The 15,124-nt window shown below is 39.9% G+C and overlaps 1 protein-coding gene across 3 annotated transcripts in view; it reads left to right on the top strand.

The window, feature by feature from the left end:
* Positions 1–15,124, top strand: part of CARMIL1 (capping protein regulator and myosin 1 linker 1) — a 192,961-nt gene that overhangs the window by 87,386 nt on the left and 90,451 nt on the right. For all 3 annotated transcript variants that reach the window (XM_040076283.2, XM_040076419.2, XM_058419311.1), the window contains 6 exons: positions 1,258–1,379; positions 3,460–3,557; positions 3,909–3,979; positions 4,149–4,222; positions 9,317–9,392; positions 11,985–12,073. In XM_040076283.2, coding sequence (XP_039932217.1) covers positions 1,258–1,379; positions 3,460–3,557; positions 3,909–3,979; positions 4,149–4,222; positions 9,317–9,392; positions 11,985–12,073 — 530 coding nt within the window. The remainder of the gene's footprint in view (positions 1–1,257; positions 1,380–3,459; positions 3,558–3,908; positions 3,980–4,148; positions 4,223–9,316; positions 9,393–11,984; positions 12,074–15,124) is intronic.

A 15,124-nucleotide genomic window follows, 5' to 3' on the forward strand; every position in this document is an offset into this window, starting at 1 on the left:
GTTTACATTCATTTGTGTTTTAATTGTGCAAGGCTTATAACTGAAGGAAGAGAGAATCCTGGATTATTTCTTGTGGAGCAATGATTTTGTTGCAGTTTTCCCGCAAACAGCATATTATAGCTGTGATATCAGAAGGGCGTAGTTTTGTGCTCGGCATCTTGCAGAGAGCCATGAAGAGCTTCCTACTGTAAGATAAGTGAACAAATGGCCAGAGTAATATAAGGAAATGCTGTGCTAACATTGGCGATGATGAAGAACTGCGGGGAGTTGCCCACTCATTCGTCATCAGGGAGTGGTGGCGACAGGCTCAGAAATGAGTTGAATTTGTGGTAAAAGGTGTGAATAGCCTCAGTCTGCTTTAGGGTGGTGGTGACCCTAGGCATGAACTGGGAACCAAGGGAGCCTTGGGAACCAGCCTCAATAAGAGGCAATCCCCTGTATCATACTGCATAGAGTCCCCTCTCCTACTGTCAGTCTTCACTTATTTATGCCTAATGTTACCTTCTCCCTGTGTGTGCGCAGCTTCTCGTCTAAAAGAGATGATGACTTGGGCTGTGCTAACTATTCACACTGGAGTCGGCAGAAACATGACACTGCTTCCCATGATGCAGCCGAAAGCAGCAGCAGAGCTGATGTGTCACTCATACCCTAGTCTGATTTGATTCTGAGCACTCAGTATCTGAGAGAGGCGCGTTGCAAAGGGCTTTATTCATCCCCCTCTTGAGCACGTATCCCTCCGACAGTGGGACTGCTGCACTGCCCGAATTGCTGCTTCATCTGCGCCGAGACAGCACAGCTCCACAGCATTTTCTTAAACAGCACAGAACAAAGCATTTTCCAGAGGATCGCAGCCATTAAAGACTTTTACTTTTTGCTGGAGGAAACGGGCACCCTGCTCATTCAATAGTTTCCTGTCAGGCTGTGCTTGCTTCTCCTGGTGTTCTGGGACGTGTTTCAAAAGAGGACAATGCTGTGAAAAGTTCTTGGTTTTCAAAGTGTCAGCTGAGGTCAAGATCCTTTGAAAATTGTATTCCCGTGGGAAGCAGGGCACTGTTAGAAAAAGCAAAGTTTGAATACGGGGGTCTTGTACATTCAAGAAAAACTTTCAGAAACTTTACCTGGAGCGTTGCTGCGTCTTGTCATAAAGAATAACAGATTCCTACGAGCATTCAACTGGCATTCAAAATGCTTTCCTGTTTAATTCATCAACATGAATTATTTGATAACTTTCTCAGCCTCTTGCACTTTTATTTATAGTTGATTATGGAAACTGAAAAATGCAGCATCTCCATGAAGATGGCATCCTCAGAGGATGTGAACGAGGTGCTGGCACACATCGGGACCTGCCTCAGGAAGATATTCCCTGGACTCTCACCAGTGTAAGTACCCTTTAGGGCACCTCTAGTGGGAACAGATTGTATGGAAGTGGTGACAAGCCACCCCTTTTCGTCTGCTGGTCTCCCCACCTTGATCTCAGAAATTCACTGAGGATATAAGAATCATGTCTGTAAGCACTGAGATTTTGTCCAGGTGCATGGCAGAACCAGGACACAGTGTAGAGCATAGGTAGACTGTGTGTGATCCTGTAGGGTTGTAAGAGCCTTTGGTTTGAAGGGGGTGCAGTTATTTGAGGTTTTAAGTTGTTTTTTTTACCTTGTTACCTCTCCAGACTCAAGTATAGCTTAGGTTCTGTGTTTTATATTGTAACTGTCTTCCTTTTCCGGTTTTGTGGGGGGGTTGGGGGTTTCTGGGGGGTTGTTATTTTTTAAATTTTTGTTTGCTTGTTTGTTTTTTTTTGTTCTTCCCAGCAGAAGTAAAATCTGAGTTGGGAGAGGAGGGAAAAGTTCCATTCATTTTCAGTGTTTGTGAAAACAATGCACATGATTGCGAGCCTTGTTCTTCAAAACTGAGCCCTGGGCAGTCATGTCATATTCTTCCCATGGTTTAGCTGACTCCTTGAATTATTTGTCTCCCTTTCTGGCTTTTCTTTTCATTGCATTACTTATGCCTCTGGTTTTCTCTCTTACCTGTGTCTCTGGATTCTATCATCTTTCAGCAATTCTCATTAGTTTTCTTCATTTTCTTTTCTTTCTTCTCCATCATTGTCTCATCTTCATCACTCTCTACCAAGTCATGAAGCTCTATTGTATTCTCTTCAGCTCCTGGTTTTCAGCATTATTAGAAAAAATGGGCTGTGGAAAAGAGTTTTCCCAGGCATCTTGATTTTTATAAGTGAACTTTAGTAACAGACACTAGATGTGAATGGCTCGGCTAAATTTACATGTTTTATTTTGGGTCTATGTCTTTATTATTCACCTTTCCTGTAGGTGGAATAGGAAATCAAGTTCATAAACTCTGGATGGCAGTTTCTTTTTCTTGTTTTCGTTTGGTTTTTTTTTTTGTTGTTGTTGTTGTTTCGTTTTGTTTTTTTCCACTTCCAGTTTTCCTTTCCTGCAGTGTTGTTAACTGTCTTAGTGGAGATTGAACTCTCCCCTCAAACAACATGAATACACCTCAATATTTGTGAGCAGGGTTGCTATAAAACCTCAATCATAGTGTGATAAATGCAGACAAAAAGAACAAAGAGGATTGCAAGACTGTTTCTCTGGTTGTTTATGAAGGCCTTGAGCTCTCTAAATGTTTTCTGTAGGCTTTCTTGAGAACATTGCTGGAGCAGTTTGGGTAGCTGCATGGAGTGCTTGCTTCCCAGAAAAGAAATCAAATTTCTTGCTCTCCTTTCAGATGGCAGAGAGTTTTCCAGAATGAAGGCATTGGAGTGTAGATGGTAGAGGACCAGATCAGGCAAGAAAGGGGGGAAGCGATTTCTCCAGTTATTATTGCTTATTAATTCTCTTCTCTCCACCTCCCATCCCGTAAGACCCCTCATCAAATCTGTAGTTTATGATGCAGTCTTGCCATTCAGAAAACCAGGTAATTTCGTTTCTTAAAAGGCAGGAAGGTATTGTGTTTCTTATCTATCTAGGGAAGGAAACTGCTGCCAAATGACAAAGATTGGAGCTGGATATCAAAAGAGTGCAGCCTAGAGGCCACATGGAATTGCTCAGCTCTTTGCACCGTGGTGCTACTTCTGTGTAAAATCAGTGTATATACAGCAGTGGTTTCATAATACCATGTCTCTTCCCTATTTTGGGTATCCTGGTGTCAGATGAGGGCCACAAGTCTCCTTGGACAGAGTGATCCTGTAATACAAAAGGGTTTAGTTGCTCCAGTAGTCACAGGGTTAATCAAAAGGAAGTGAGAAAGAAAGAATGAATAAATGTTACTCCTGCTGTGCTGCATAGTGATGTGTTTGTCTTTTAGGTAGGAAAGTGAGTTGTATTAAAAATGGTAATCCTTCCTATACACCCATTTAAAAATGCTCTTAAAATAAAAAAGTTTTATGTGTTTAAAAATACTTTCAAAGCCATGAATGGTGTTTTCCCCTTCTTTTCCATCTAGGAGGATTATGAAAAAAGTAACTATGGAGCCTTCAGAAAGACTGGCTAATCTCCAGGCCCTGTGGGACAGTCAGACAGTGGCAGAACTTGGACCTTGTGGTGAGAATGAATTTAAATGCTCAAATATAAAAGGGCTGGAATTGCAGTGTCAGGAAGTTTAATTCTATTTCTGGCAGAAGATTGTAAAGGTGTAATTAGTTTTAAGGTGTAATTAGTATGAAGCAGACTTCTGATTGGTAGGTGAAGGCACTATATTAAGCATTCTTGGAACTTACCAAGTGAAGATAGGATAGTCTCAGTTCCTTTCATAAGCACAATGCACAGTCTTCCGAGAGAAAAAGAGAGTGAGTTTTGAAAAACTGGATCTTTAAGTATTAAAGTGTCCTTTTAGATGTACATTTGTTTCCTTGTTTGACTGCTATGTTAAATAGTCTCTTGGGTTGTTTGCAGGAGGCTTTTCACAGATGTATGCTTGCGTTTGTGACTGGCTTGGATTTCCCTACAGAGAAGAAGTACAGTGGGTAAGTGCTTGTCTTGTTCTGAAGCTTTTTTCAGCTACCTGTACTAATGATGAAAGAACAGGTAAAAAATCCATAGTGCTTGACAAAAAAACCCAAAAAACAAAAAAGCAAATAAAAACAAACCCGCTACAGTTCTGTAAAGATGTATTTGGTTATGTGTTTTTAACAGGATGTTGATACGATTTACCTGACACAAGATACCAGAGAGCTGAATTTGCAAGACTTCAGCCACCTTGACCACAGGTAAACCATGTGCAGTAATTGTGCTAATATTGATGAGGTGGAGTGGCTCCATAGCTGTTACTGGAATGTATAGACCTGTGAAATGACCATCTGTAGCATTTTTAGTTTTCGCACCAAGGCGCTGTTTTTGCACAAAAGCCCCATGGAAACCACATTTCATTCAGGAGCTTGAGAAGATAAATATATTTTCTTATTGGAAGCAATCCAAGAAGTTAGCAGATAGATACTTATCCTGTGATGGCAGATATAAGAGCTCAAATTCAGCAGATAAAACATGCACTTACATCTGGTGGGCCAAGCAAAACCAGAAATTATGAAGTCTTTACTTCTGCAGAATCTTTTTCTCATGGTCTACACGGTAAAATAAATTAATTCTTGTCAGCAAGTCAGTAGAAGTTTTAAGTTGTTCAACTGAATTCCAGCCAGTTGTCTCTTCACTTATAATAGATGCTATCAGAAATATGTACTTCCAGAAAGGAACTAATTGAGGGTAATTGCTGTGAGATGCTGAAACTTACCTAAGTGTTGTATTTAGTTTACTGGATTTAGCTGGCTGAGAAAATTGGATTCTGAGAAAGTTGAATCTGGAGATATTACAAGTAGGAGAAAATGGGAGGGAAGCTTAACTAAAATTCATCTTTATACAAAGGAAATTGCAAATTTAAGGAAGTGTAAATAAGATAGAGAAAGCATTTGTTTCTTTGGGAGAACCAAGTGAAAGAATTAAGAATCTATCACAGATACAATGTTAGAATATCCTAACAGAAAGGCTGAACCTGGAAGTAGGAAATAAAGCTGCATTCTTTGCAGCTTTAAGCTATCTGGCATGTGAACTTGCAGAGTGCCCCATTCAAAGACTTAGCTCATTTTCTGTGGCACATTTTCACAGTCTGCAGTGAATCCCTTGACAAAGTTACCAAGCAGTATCTGTGTTGACTAATTCAGAGGTAACTCTGAATTACAGAGGCTACAGGGCTGTAACTGGTGCGTGACAGATGTAGCTGGAGACTTTTTCCTTAGTAAAGCCTTGCTGAAAGAGGATAAGGGGAAGAATTAAACATAAGCAAATTTGGGGTGAGAACTTAACCATGCTTTAAATGTTTTTTGCAAGAGGAAGTGATGAGAAGACTGAGAGGCATTGTTGAGAAAGTCACCTACATGATATCCAGCATCAATAGATATTAAATGTTTGAACAATTTATTAGGGAAGGGTAGGTAGAATTGTTTTAAATATTTAGAATATCTCAGCTGGTGCAAATGAGTTTGGCTTCCAGAAAATTGAAATAATGGGTTGCTTTAGAAAAGCTTTTTTTTCATTAAAATATACCTTACAAAATTGATGTTGCTGAAGAAATGTAATTGTGCTGTTTAGAAAAGTCTTTATTAAATGTTTCACAATTTTCTAAGTCCAAAGACTTATATCTATTTTGGAGTTGTTTACCTGCTGTGGAATCCATCTTGTGGTGAGAGATTCTACATGTTGAGGACTGAACTGAGGAACGTTTTGGATTGAAATGTCCAGAAGATTAAATTTTAAGAAAGCCAAACCCTGGTTATTCAGTAAAAATACAAATTAGGAATTGAAGTCCCAGTCGATTCAAGAATGTATGTAAGCGTTTTCCAATATATTTAAGACAGTGGGACTGCTATTAATTCACAGTATGCTTCCCAGAAATACTTTGCATTTTGAGAGACTGTTGTATATCTCACCCACCTCATTTTTGGGATTGCTGAACCTATATAGTTTATGTTGTGTAGTAGCTCTGAAGCAAAATAGGAGAGGTACATCAGTTCTCTAAATACAGGGGCTATGCATTGCCAAAATAAACAATTTTTTGTTTTTCCAAGTAAAACATTTCTGTTAAAGGTCAACATAAGATGGCATGAATTATAGATGAATTTGTTCCCAGAGCACCACAGCATGGCTTGCTGCATGGGAACGTGACTTCTGAGGTTTTATCTGAAGTTACGTTGTGTTGTGAACCATATAATTATTATTGAAAAATATATATATTCAAAGTGAAAAGAAGTGAAAAAGGGCTTATTTGAGACAGTAGCTTGATCTTCATCTGTGTAGCATAGATTTTACTTTATTTGGACATTAAAAAATTTTAAGAAAAATGTGATTGTTTAGATATTTTTATTTGTGCTGTTGAGATTTCTTGCCATCTGAGATACACTGGGGGACAGAGACGCTGAAAAAAATGTGAAGGCATTAGATAAGCTGGAATCTTGTTTAGGCTTGGAGAGATTGTCTGCATTCCAGAAGAACAGAATCTGTTTTCATTTTAAGATGGCACTGAATTATCTTTTATAAATATTGCTTTATTCTGGATGGTAACTTTAATTAATATAAGCAACTCAATGTAAATCAATTAGGGAAAGTTATGATAAGGCCCTGCTTTTGGAACTGCTTTTTATCCTTCTTTCATACCATATTGGAAAAGCATTCAGGTTATTGTTAATACTACATCTAGACTGCAATAGAATAAAGTGAATAAAACAATTTATAATTTTGAAAAGAAAAACTTGATAGCAAGAATATTGGGGTTAAATGAGCTTAAAGCAAGAGAAGGAGTAGAGGTAAATTCCTGAAGGGGTTCCTCATTGGTCAGAAGCACCTTCAAAAATTGGAACAAAAATTAAAAAAAGAAAAAGAAAAAAGAAAAGAAAAGAAAAAAAAAAAAAAAAAAAAAAAGTCTTCCCTTAAAATCAGATGGTAGAATGTGATAAAGCAAGGCTTCTAGACAGTGAGTACAGCTCCTTACAGAACAGGCAGGGGTTCCATTATCTACAGGCATGTTGGGAGTAGGGGAAGGGGTTGTGTGGAGGAGGGCTAGCAGTTGGTGCTTGTGAAGGTCCCAGGCAGTATCTGTGCTTGACTGGGGTTTGAGCAAACAGGCCTTGGATCCTGCAGAAGACTAAACTATTCAAGAAACATTGTTGCAGCTGGACAGGAATATATTAAAACAAATCAGCCCAGCTGATTTGCAAGTTCTCATCTTTCAGTATTTCTTGAAAGTGTCATAGCCCTGCCGCTGAGACTGGGCACCCCTTGTCCTTCAGCCATTTCCCTCCCGAGCCAGAGAAGGAAAGGGGAGAAAAACACAGCCTCAGTCAAATTCTGTCTGCTGCCGCTCTCCTGTCCAGAAGTTCCTGAGCTCTTGCCAGCCCTCCAAGCTGCCTCACCAGCTCCCTGGTAGTGTGAACACTTGCAGTTGGTGGTCCCCAGTCGTTGTCCCTCTGTTCCTTTGAAGGAACTGGGCTGCTGCCGATGGCTGTGCTACAGATGCTGGTGGTACCTTCTGCTGCTTTTGGAGGTGGTGGCCCACAGCTCTGCTCCACCAGTGTATTCAGCCTGTCCCTTGTTTGCCCAGCTGTGCTGCCTGGTTTCTGCTGCACAAACAAACCAAAATTTCACCTGAAAAATTGCTCTTATATTCAATCCGCTTCCAAGGCAAAGGTGGTAGCAAGAGGAGCATCAAAGCTGCAAGTTCATTACCACCTTACTGATCTGGCCGGGGAACTGTAGAGGAGAAGCAAGCCTCTCTGTCTGTGGGCACTCCATAGTCCATGGAAAGATTCCTGCCTGCCCAGCCTAAGGGGGGAGTACCTCTGGATTGTTATTTTTTCTCACCTAACTTTTCACCAGTTAGTTATTGTTTCACATGGAGGTGAAGCGTGTGGGTGTGTAGGAACAAAAACAACGTGGTGGACAGAAATAAATCTATACGCTCCATGAAACTGCTAAGTCTCTGCTGTGCCTGTGGAAACGAATTCACCACACAACGTGATGTGTGCTGTGAACAAGATGGAAAGATGGCTTTAATCCTTGTGAAGGGCACCCCACACTAGTTCCTCTGCAGGAGTGTGAAAATGGTCTATTTGCATGAGCTTCTCAGTTGGTGGGCTACAGTCTTTTGCTGCAAAATGCTGCACCTTCGATCTGTTACCTTAGTGATGCTTGTACTTCCAAATCTAGCAACTGCAGTTCCCAATATAGCCTGCGGAACGCCTGTCCACGTGATGTCTCCTTGTCTCCTGGCTTTCCTGTGTGTTTAACAACCACCTCGAAGTGTCTGCATGTTTGCAGAGGAAATCTGGAGGAGGGGAAGAATAGAAAGAAGATGGCAGAAGGGTGCTGCCTGTTAAGTGCAGACCTGTGCCTGCTTGCATATGTCCTGAATGAAGAGCTGGGGGGTGTGGTTGGACTAGTTTGTAAAAGCCAATACTTTTAAATTTCTCCCTAGAAAAATTGGGTCGAATGTCACTGTTTTGCGGGTTTGATAAGTTAGTTTGTGTATGTTACAGCTCTTTATTTCATTATGAGGACAAGGGCTTTCTAAGGATCTGTTAAGCTTCTGTGTAGGTGTATATAAGTGTTTAATATGCAGCACCAAACTGATCCGAGTGCTGCAGCTAAATGGTGTGATAGTGCTTGATGAATGATTCTGCTGGGGGGTAGCATGCAAACGTGACATTTATCAACGTCTGCTACCGGAGAAACTTAACAGAGGGAGGACAGATCACATTAAGAGGCTTGGAATGAAGAAAATGGGAATAATTTGGAATTTCATTTGCGAAATCCCTTTTACAATTAAGGAGGGTTTGTGCTCAATGTCGCATTATCCTGTTGCAGGTCTCCTGTTTCCTGGGGGAATTTAACTATAGAGATGAGACAAGGAGGTGTTCTCTAGAAGCATTCAGTCATGGAATTATATTAAATCATCAGACTGCCAAAAAGCTTTTTAGCGTCATGCTAAATTATAATTAGAGGTGATTAAGGAGCTTAAACATGTCACAGGCTGAAGAAAAAGTTATGTTAAAAGTAGGAATGGCAGCCCAGACGAATTCCTGATTTTAAAATTCATACTAGAATGGATGCCAATTGGCTAGTCAGAAATTTTTATTAAAATAAGAGGAAGACATGCAGCTGCTGCTGCTGCTGTTTCTGAGTGCAGAGCTTTCTATAAGGGGAATGGGACGCAATTAGCATTGCAAAACTCTGGGGAATGAGGCATGGAAGAACACTTTAGAGATTGTTTCAAATGACAGTTGTATGAAATGTGTGTAAAAGTGTTTTTCTTTTTCTAGAGACTTAATACCTATAGTTGCTGCTCTGGAGTATAATCAGTGGTTTACAAAGCTGTCCTCCAAGGATCTGAAATTAGTAAGTAATAAATTGAAACAATATATCTGCTTCTACCAGGCTGTGCTGTGTTTTAAAGGATGCTATTACACTTTTTAAAGTGAAATTTTTTTAGGCAAGTACAACTGGGCAATCTATTGACAATTTTTTTGTTTGTTTGTTTTTGTTTTTGTCCTGGAATCATATCAGGGAAATACAAACTGTTGTACGGTCAATTAGCACCATAAAAACACTGCTGAGAGTCAGATCTTGTCAAAATTTCAAATAATATAGTTCGAAAACCTCATTGGTTGATAGTAGTAGCCCATGAAACTTTATTAGGCACTGCTGACTCCCCAAATAATATTGTGTGACTAGAAGAAGACTAACTTTAAAGCAGTCAGAAATTTAGTTGGTTTTTGGAGGTGAAAAGAAAATGCCAAGATTCTGTGTATTTTTTCTTGCATAAAGCACTTTTTTCTGTGTAATTGTCATTGCAACTTTGATTTTCTCTCCCAGTTTTCCGAAGCACTGATGTGTGGCACCGGTATTTTTCCATATCAGTTTTCATTCCTAAAAGCAAAAAGAGGGCATGTCTAGTTGGGCTACTGAAAAAAGGGCCAAGAAAAGCAGTAATTCAGTGACAATTTAAATATATCAAAATATGCTATTTCTTCTAAATTGGAAAGTTTACAGTCACAGGTGGAGTTAGTGATTTGCTTGAGAAATTACTTTCATGCTTGCCTCCAGAAGCTTTTGCCTTTAAAAATTATTAAAGCTTTGTCTTGTCTTGATGCCATTTTATTGATTTTAAAGCTCTCATTATATTCCTAAGCTATCATTTTCAATGAAAATTCAGTAGGAACTTATGTGATTCTTGACAAAAGAGTAGGCAAAAACTTCTTTCCTGCTGGGACATCTCTCTCAATGTTATGCATGGAATGAAGCCGGTGGTATTTTTAGTGCTGTTGTAGTTTGCTGTTAAAATCAACATTGTTAAAAGGTACAGTGCAATTAATCATTTTCTGCTTCAGTAAAATGAGATCGTTTGCTTAGTTCAAAGACTGGCTGGTGTAGTTTGCTTTGAACAAAACCTGGCCCTATTATCTATCTGAGATACATTTATGTGAATGTTTTGGGGTTTTTTTCCTAGCAGCTTTCCTGTGGAAAACAAATAAACTTTGTCAGTCTAGAAGATGCATCAGTTACTTAAAAAAAAACCAAACAACCCCCTACCTTCCGTACATTCCATTTTGAACTCAAAAATGAGGAAGTGAGATAGCTGGACAGTAAATCCATGCCATAAGAGCCCTGCCAAGGGTCATCACGCGGTCAGACATTTCCAGAGGCCATCGAGTGCATTGTGTTTCACGAGTCCCACTCTGACATTGTATTTGATACACAGTACCCACAGTGGTCTCATAGAACAGGCATGAAACTTTCCACTTGCAGTCACAGTTCCATAGAAAGATTGTGATAATATTCTGACTTAGTAAAACATGGATGGTAAAGAAAGTATTGGGAGGATGACTGAGTTGACAGCCTTTACCAAAAATTGTCAGCTTTTGCTGTTGTAAAGAATTAGTAAGATTTTACGTGTGTGGTAGAGCAGACTTATTTTGTTTCGTTGGGTTTCTTTTTAGTTTGAAAGTAAAAACCCCAAACCCTGAAAAATACACAAACTAGAAAATGTCAGACGATCATTAGAGACAAAGATATCCCGGGTATGAATGTCACATTGTTGTTTTTAAAGGCAGATGACAGAATAGTTTCAGCACTTCATGATCATGACTGAAATTCAGCTTTGGATATCACATGAATGCTGGTTAGTGTGAGCCGTGGGGGGAAAAAGAAAAGTCAAATCCAGAAACAAAATAAAAGTTTATAATAAAAAGTGATGAGGTACAGAGTTCATGACATGGCTTTTGAATGATTATGGTTGGTTTTCTCTCTCTGTTTGAATGAGCAGTGCAAACAAACTCTTTTGTTGTGTTTTGTTCATGGTACTTTCAAATATCCATGCAAATTCCAGAATTCAACAACAGTAAGAACGTGAGATGGGATGTACTTCTGCATAGGCTGGAAGAATTCATACTCAAATTTGCTGGCACTTAACCACTAGTCCTTTCGGTCCTGAGGTTTTGGTTGGTTGGTTGGTTGGGCTTTTTTGGGGGGGGGTTTGGTTTTGGTTTTTTTTTTTTTGGTGGGGGGGGTTGCCTTCTAACATCTTTCTTTGTGTTTAGTTGTCCTTCCTGGTCAGGTTTTATTCTTCTTGGCACTACTTATCACTTTTTTTCTGCAGGAGTAGCATATGAATAAGATTTCTTTAAAAATTAAGTGAGGGTGTTTTCTGAGCTGCATGATTTAGGTTGTTTTCACTGTCATTATAAAAATTCTGCCCCTTTTGGCTAGGTGGCCTGGTTCATTAGTTACTTGCTTTTAGTCTGCCTCCTGCTTCTCTTGAGTCTTTTGCAGAAGTCTTCTGTTGACTCTCCGGGATGTTTCTGGTATTTTTACTTCCTATTTATGTATGACAAGAAGATGGTTGTGGCCTGGATCCCATTACAGCTTAACTCAGTAACTGTCTGTTCCGTGTTTGCGTTCTTTAACGCTGTTCTGTCTTTTCTGTGGCAGTCCACTGATCTCTGTGAGCAGATACTGCGAGTGGTGAGTAGGTCCAGTCGGTTGGAAGAACTGGTGTTAGAGAATGCCGGGCTCAGAACGTAAGTAATCCCTTCAAAATGTCACTCTAGATGCTGCTTACTCCCACCTAAAGGGATGCATGATGTTTGTTAGCCAGAATAAGCATTAGAAAAGCTGTGCTCAATGTCTGCCTAGTTCTGACGAGCCTCTAGTCACAAGCTTTTTATCAGGATTTCCAGAGGATCTGTATGTCCAAGAAATCTCTTTAAACCGGTGGTTTTTAAGATTCTGCTTGGACGGTTGGGCTAAGTGGAGCAAAGTGATTGAAAGAGAGCCTGATCCTTAAACTGGCCCACACTATTCCTCTCCAAATACGGCTCCAGTAGAAGAATCAACACCTTTTTATCGTTTACAAAACAGTGGTTTAGGTTTTGTTAAAAAAAGCATATTATTCCATCTTGCATAACAGATTGTTGTTGTTTCATTTCCAAATGAGCTGGTGTTATCTTAATGTGGATTGCTGTCTGCTCAAATATAACAGGACTTCTACACTAACAACTTTTTTGAAGGAAGTAGATCAGTAAGTTTGATGGCTTGCCATAGACTTATAAGGAAGATACACAGAATTAAGCCTTACAATTAAATCCTTGTATATGTTTTAAATACAGTAAGTTGTAGCTACCAGATATTTTTTCCCCCTTCACAGGAAATAGAAGCAAAATTCAATTTACTTCCAGCTGTGCTGGTTTGTACTTGTAGTGCTTGTTTTAGTGTTAGGGTAGGGTCCAAGACAATGTAGACAAGATAAACTCTAGAGCTAATGAATTTTTTTTTTTTAATTAATAAAACAGTGTAAAGGTGCAAGAAGCAGAAAGCTATGCCAAATTACAAATAAAGGGAAACAAGCACAGGGGAGATATTTGGTGTGCCTTACATTGTCTCCTCTTCCATTGTTGGAGTCTTTTTCTCCCTTTTAAAGTGCACTTTGCATTGAAATGCCTTTAAAAGAAAATTGCCTACATGACACAAGAAATTTAAGGTTGAGTTTGGAATAATATGTGAACTTTCTGATCACTAGTGCACTGCCTTTAATAGTTGTCATTCAAACATAGGTCCCTGGTTTTAATCTTGTTTTTTCTTCCAGTATGTGCCATGAAATCTAGTGATAATCATTAATATTAAAGGATATGCTGACTACCTTTGCACATTGCCTGCCTTAATTTATCACAGTTGGATTAAGTGCTTTCGGTTTTAACAGGAGTTGACAGATAATCAACTTGTGACTTTGGTTTTCATGTCTCCATCTACATGCAGAGTGTTTGGCATTGTGCCGTGGTGTGTATCTTTTCTGATCAACGCTGTCTGTTTGTGCCAAGCATGCATTTGTCAGTTTTGCCATTTTTTCATATCTGTTTGCTAGGAGACCCTGTTGTTGCTGGATATCTTCCTTCCCATAGCTTACAGACCGGTCATTTTTAATGAGCTGTGATAGAATGTCAAACCAAGGTTAAGAAAGAGCTACCAAGAGTAAAACTGTAAGAACTATCTTGAGCAGTTGCAAGAGCATATTTCTTCCTGCACCAGAGTCACTTTAAGATGATTCTGTTCTTTTCTATCTCCAGCCACTCATTTCTGTGATTTGGTTTGGGCCACAGCCTCATAAACACTTGTCATCCTCCCAAATGATGAAACAGCAAACTGTAGCAGTAATAACAACCCAGAACTAGGGAAGTGTGAACTTCCTGTCGGGAAAAACAGGATGTCAAATGAAAGCCCCCTTCTGATAAGATTTGTGCCAGTTTAGATGCTCTTGGAAATTTTATCCCCATTGCTATTGCTGTAACTACACATAAAGGATGTGCTTTAGATATCATTGGAAGGCTTCAACACATATAGCAATGACTAATGTTTTGGTAAATGTTTTAATTAACATACATGATGTCCAGATTTCATGGATAGCAGAGTAATTCAAGCTGGCCCAGAAAAATTAGCTTGAAAAGAGGATTAATCCCTGAGGTATTTTAGAGGAATAGGACAATATGTGGTAACCAAAATACTGATTTCTGAGTGGTCACTCAGCCTATTGATTAGGCTGGGCTTTGGCGTCTACGAGGCTTTGCATCTTGGCCTGACAGGCACAGGCTGTGTGTGGTGGGAGCTGCCCTTGGCCTGCACAGTTGGGAGATGCTAAATGGCAAGGACTTGGATATTAGGAAAAGGTTCTTCCTCCATAGGGTGGTTGGGTGCTGAAACAGGCTCCCCAGGGCACTGGTCACGGCCCCAACCCTGCCAGAGCTCAAGGAGCATTTGGACAACAATTTCAGGCACATGGTGGGGTTATTGGGGTATTCTGTGCAGTGCCAGGAGCTGGACTCGATCCTTGGGAGTTTTTTCCAACTCAGGATATTCTGTGATTTCCATGGAACTGCAAGACAGACTTCCCAGTCTGCAAAGGCCTGTTTGCAGGAGCTGGTGCAAGTGATTTATTTGTTGCACTTACATGCTCTCTGAAAGCTGGCAAGCCAAATATCCCTGCCTCATTTCACACTGTCCTGTGCAGCCCTGTTCCAAAGGGAGTGGCCAGCTGCCACGTGGGCAACAACAGGAGTGCCTGTTGCTGGTATCCAGAGGGCCTTTGACAGTCATGCTGAGTTTTATCTTCCCCTTCTTGACAGGGTCTTAATATCCTGAGACCTAACGGTGTTGCTTCCTCCCACACATCCTCTTTTTTTCTGTTACAGGGATGTTGTCTAGACAGATCTCAAGGAATTGTTTTGTTTGTCTGAGATTTCCAGATTGGTAGTATTCTTTCCCTTGATGAAATATCCTTAGTCTGTCATATGTACAGTTAAATTGAATCTTTTAGGAGCTTTACCTCCAAGCCTGAATAAGCTTGTTTCAGCCAATCATGTGTAATGCATGCAGAGCAAGCTTGATGCTTTATAGAAAGTTTCAGACCTAAACTGCACGCTCTGTTCATAAGTGTGCAGCCAAAAGAAGTAACAAATTTTATGACTTGAAACAAATAATGGACAAAGGAGGGGAAGAGTTGTTCCCCCATGAGCAGAGCCAAGGTGCCTCTTAATGGCAGAGGCTGCATGGTGTGTGTTATTTGTTGTGTTATTTTTGTT

The sequence above is a fragment of the Hirundo rustica genome, chromosome 1, assembly GCF_015227805.2.
Source record: "Hirundo rustica isolate bHirRus1 chromosome 1, bHirRus1.pri.v3, whole genome shotgun sequence".
Classification (NCBI taxonomy): domain Eukaryota; kingdom Metazoa; phylum Chordata; class Aves; order Passeriformes; family Hirundinidae; genus Hirundo; species Hirundo rustica.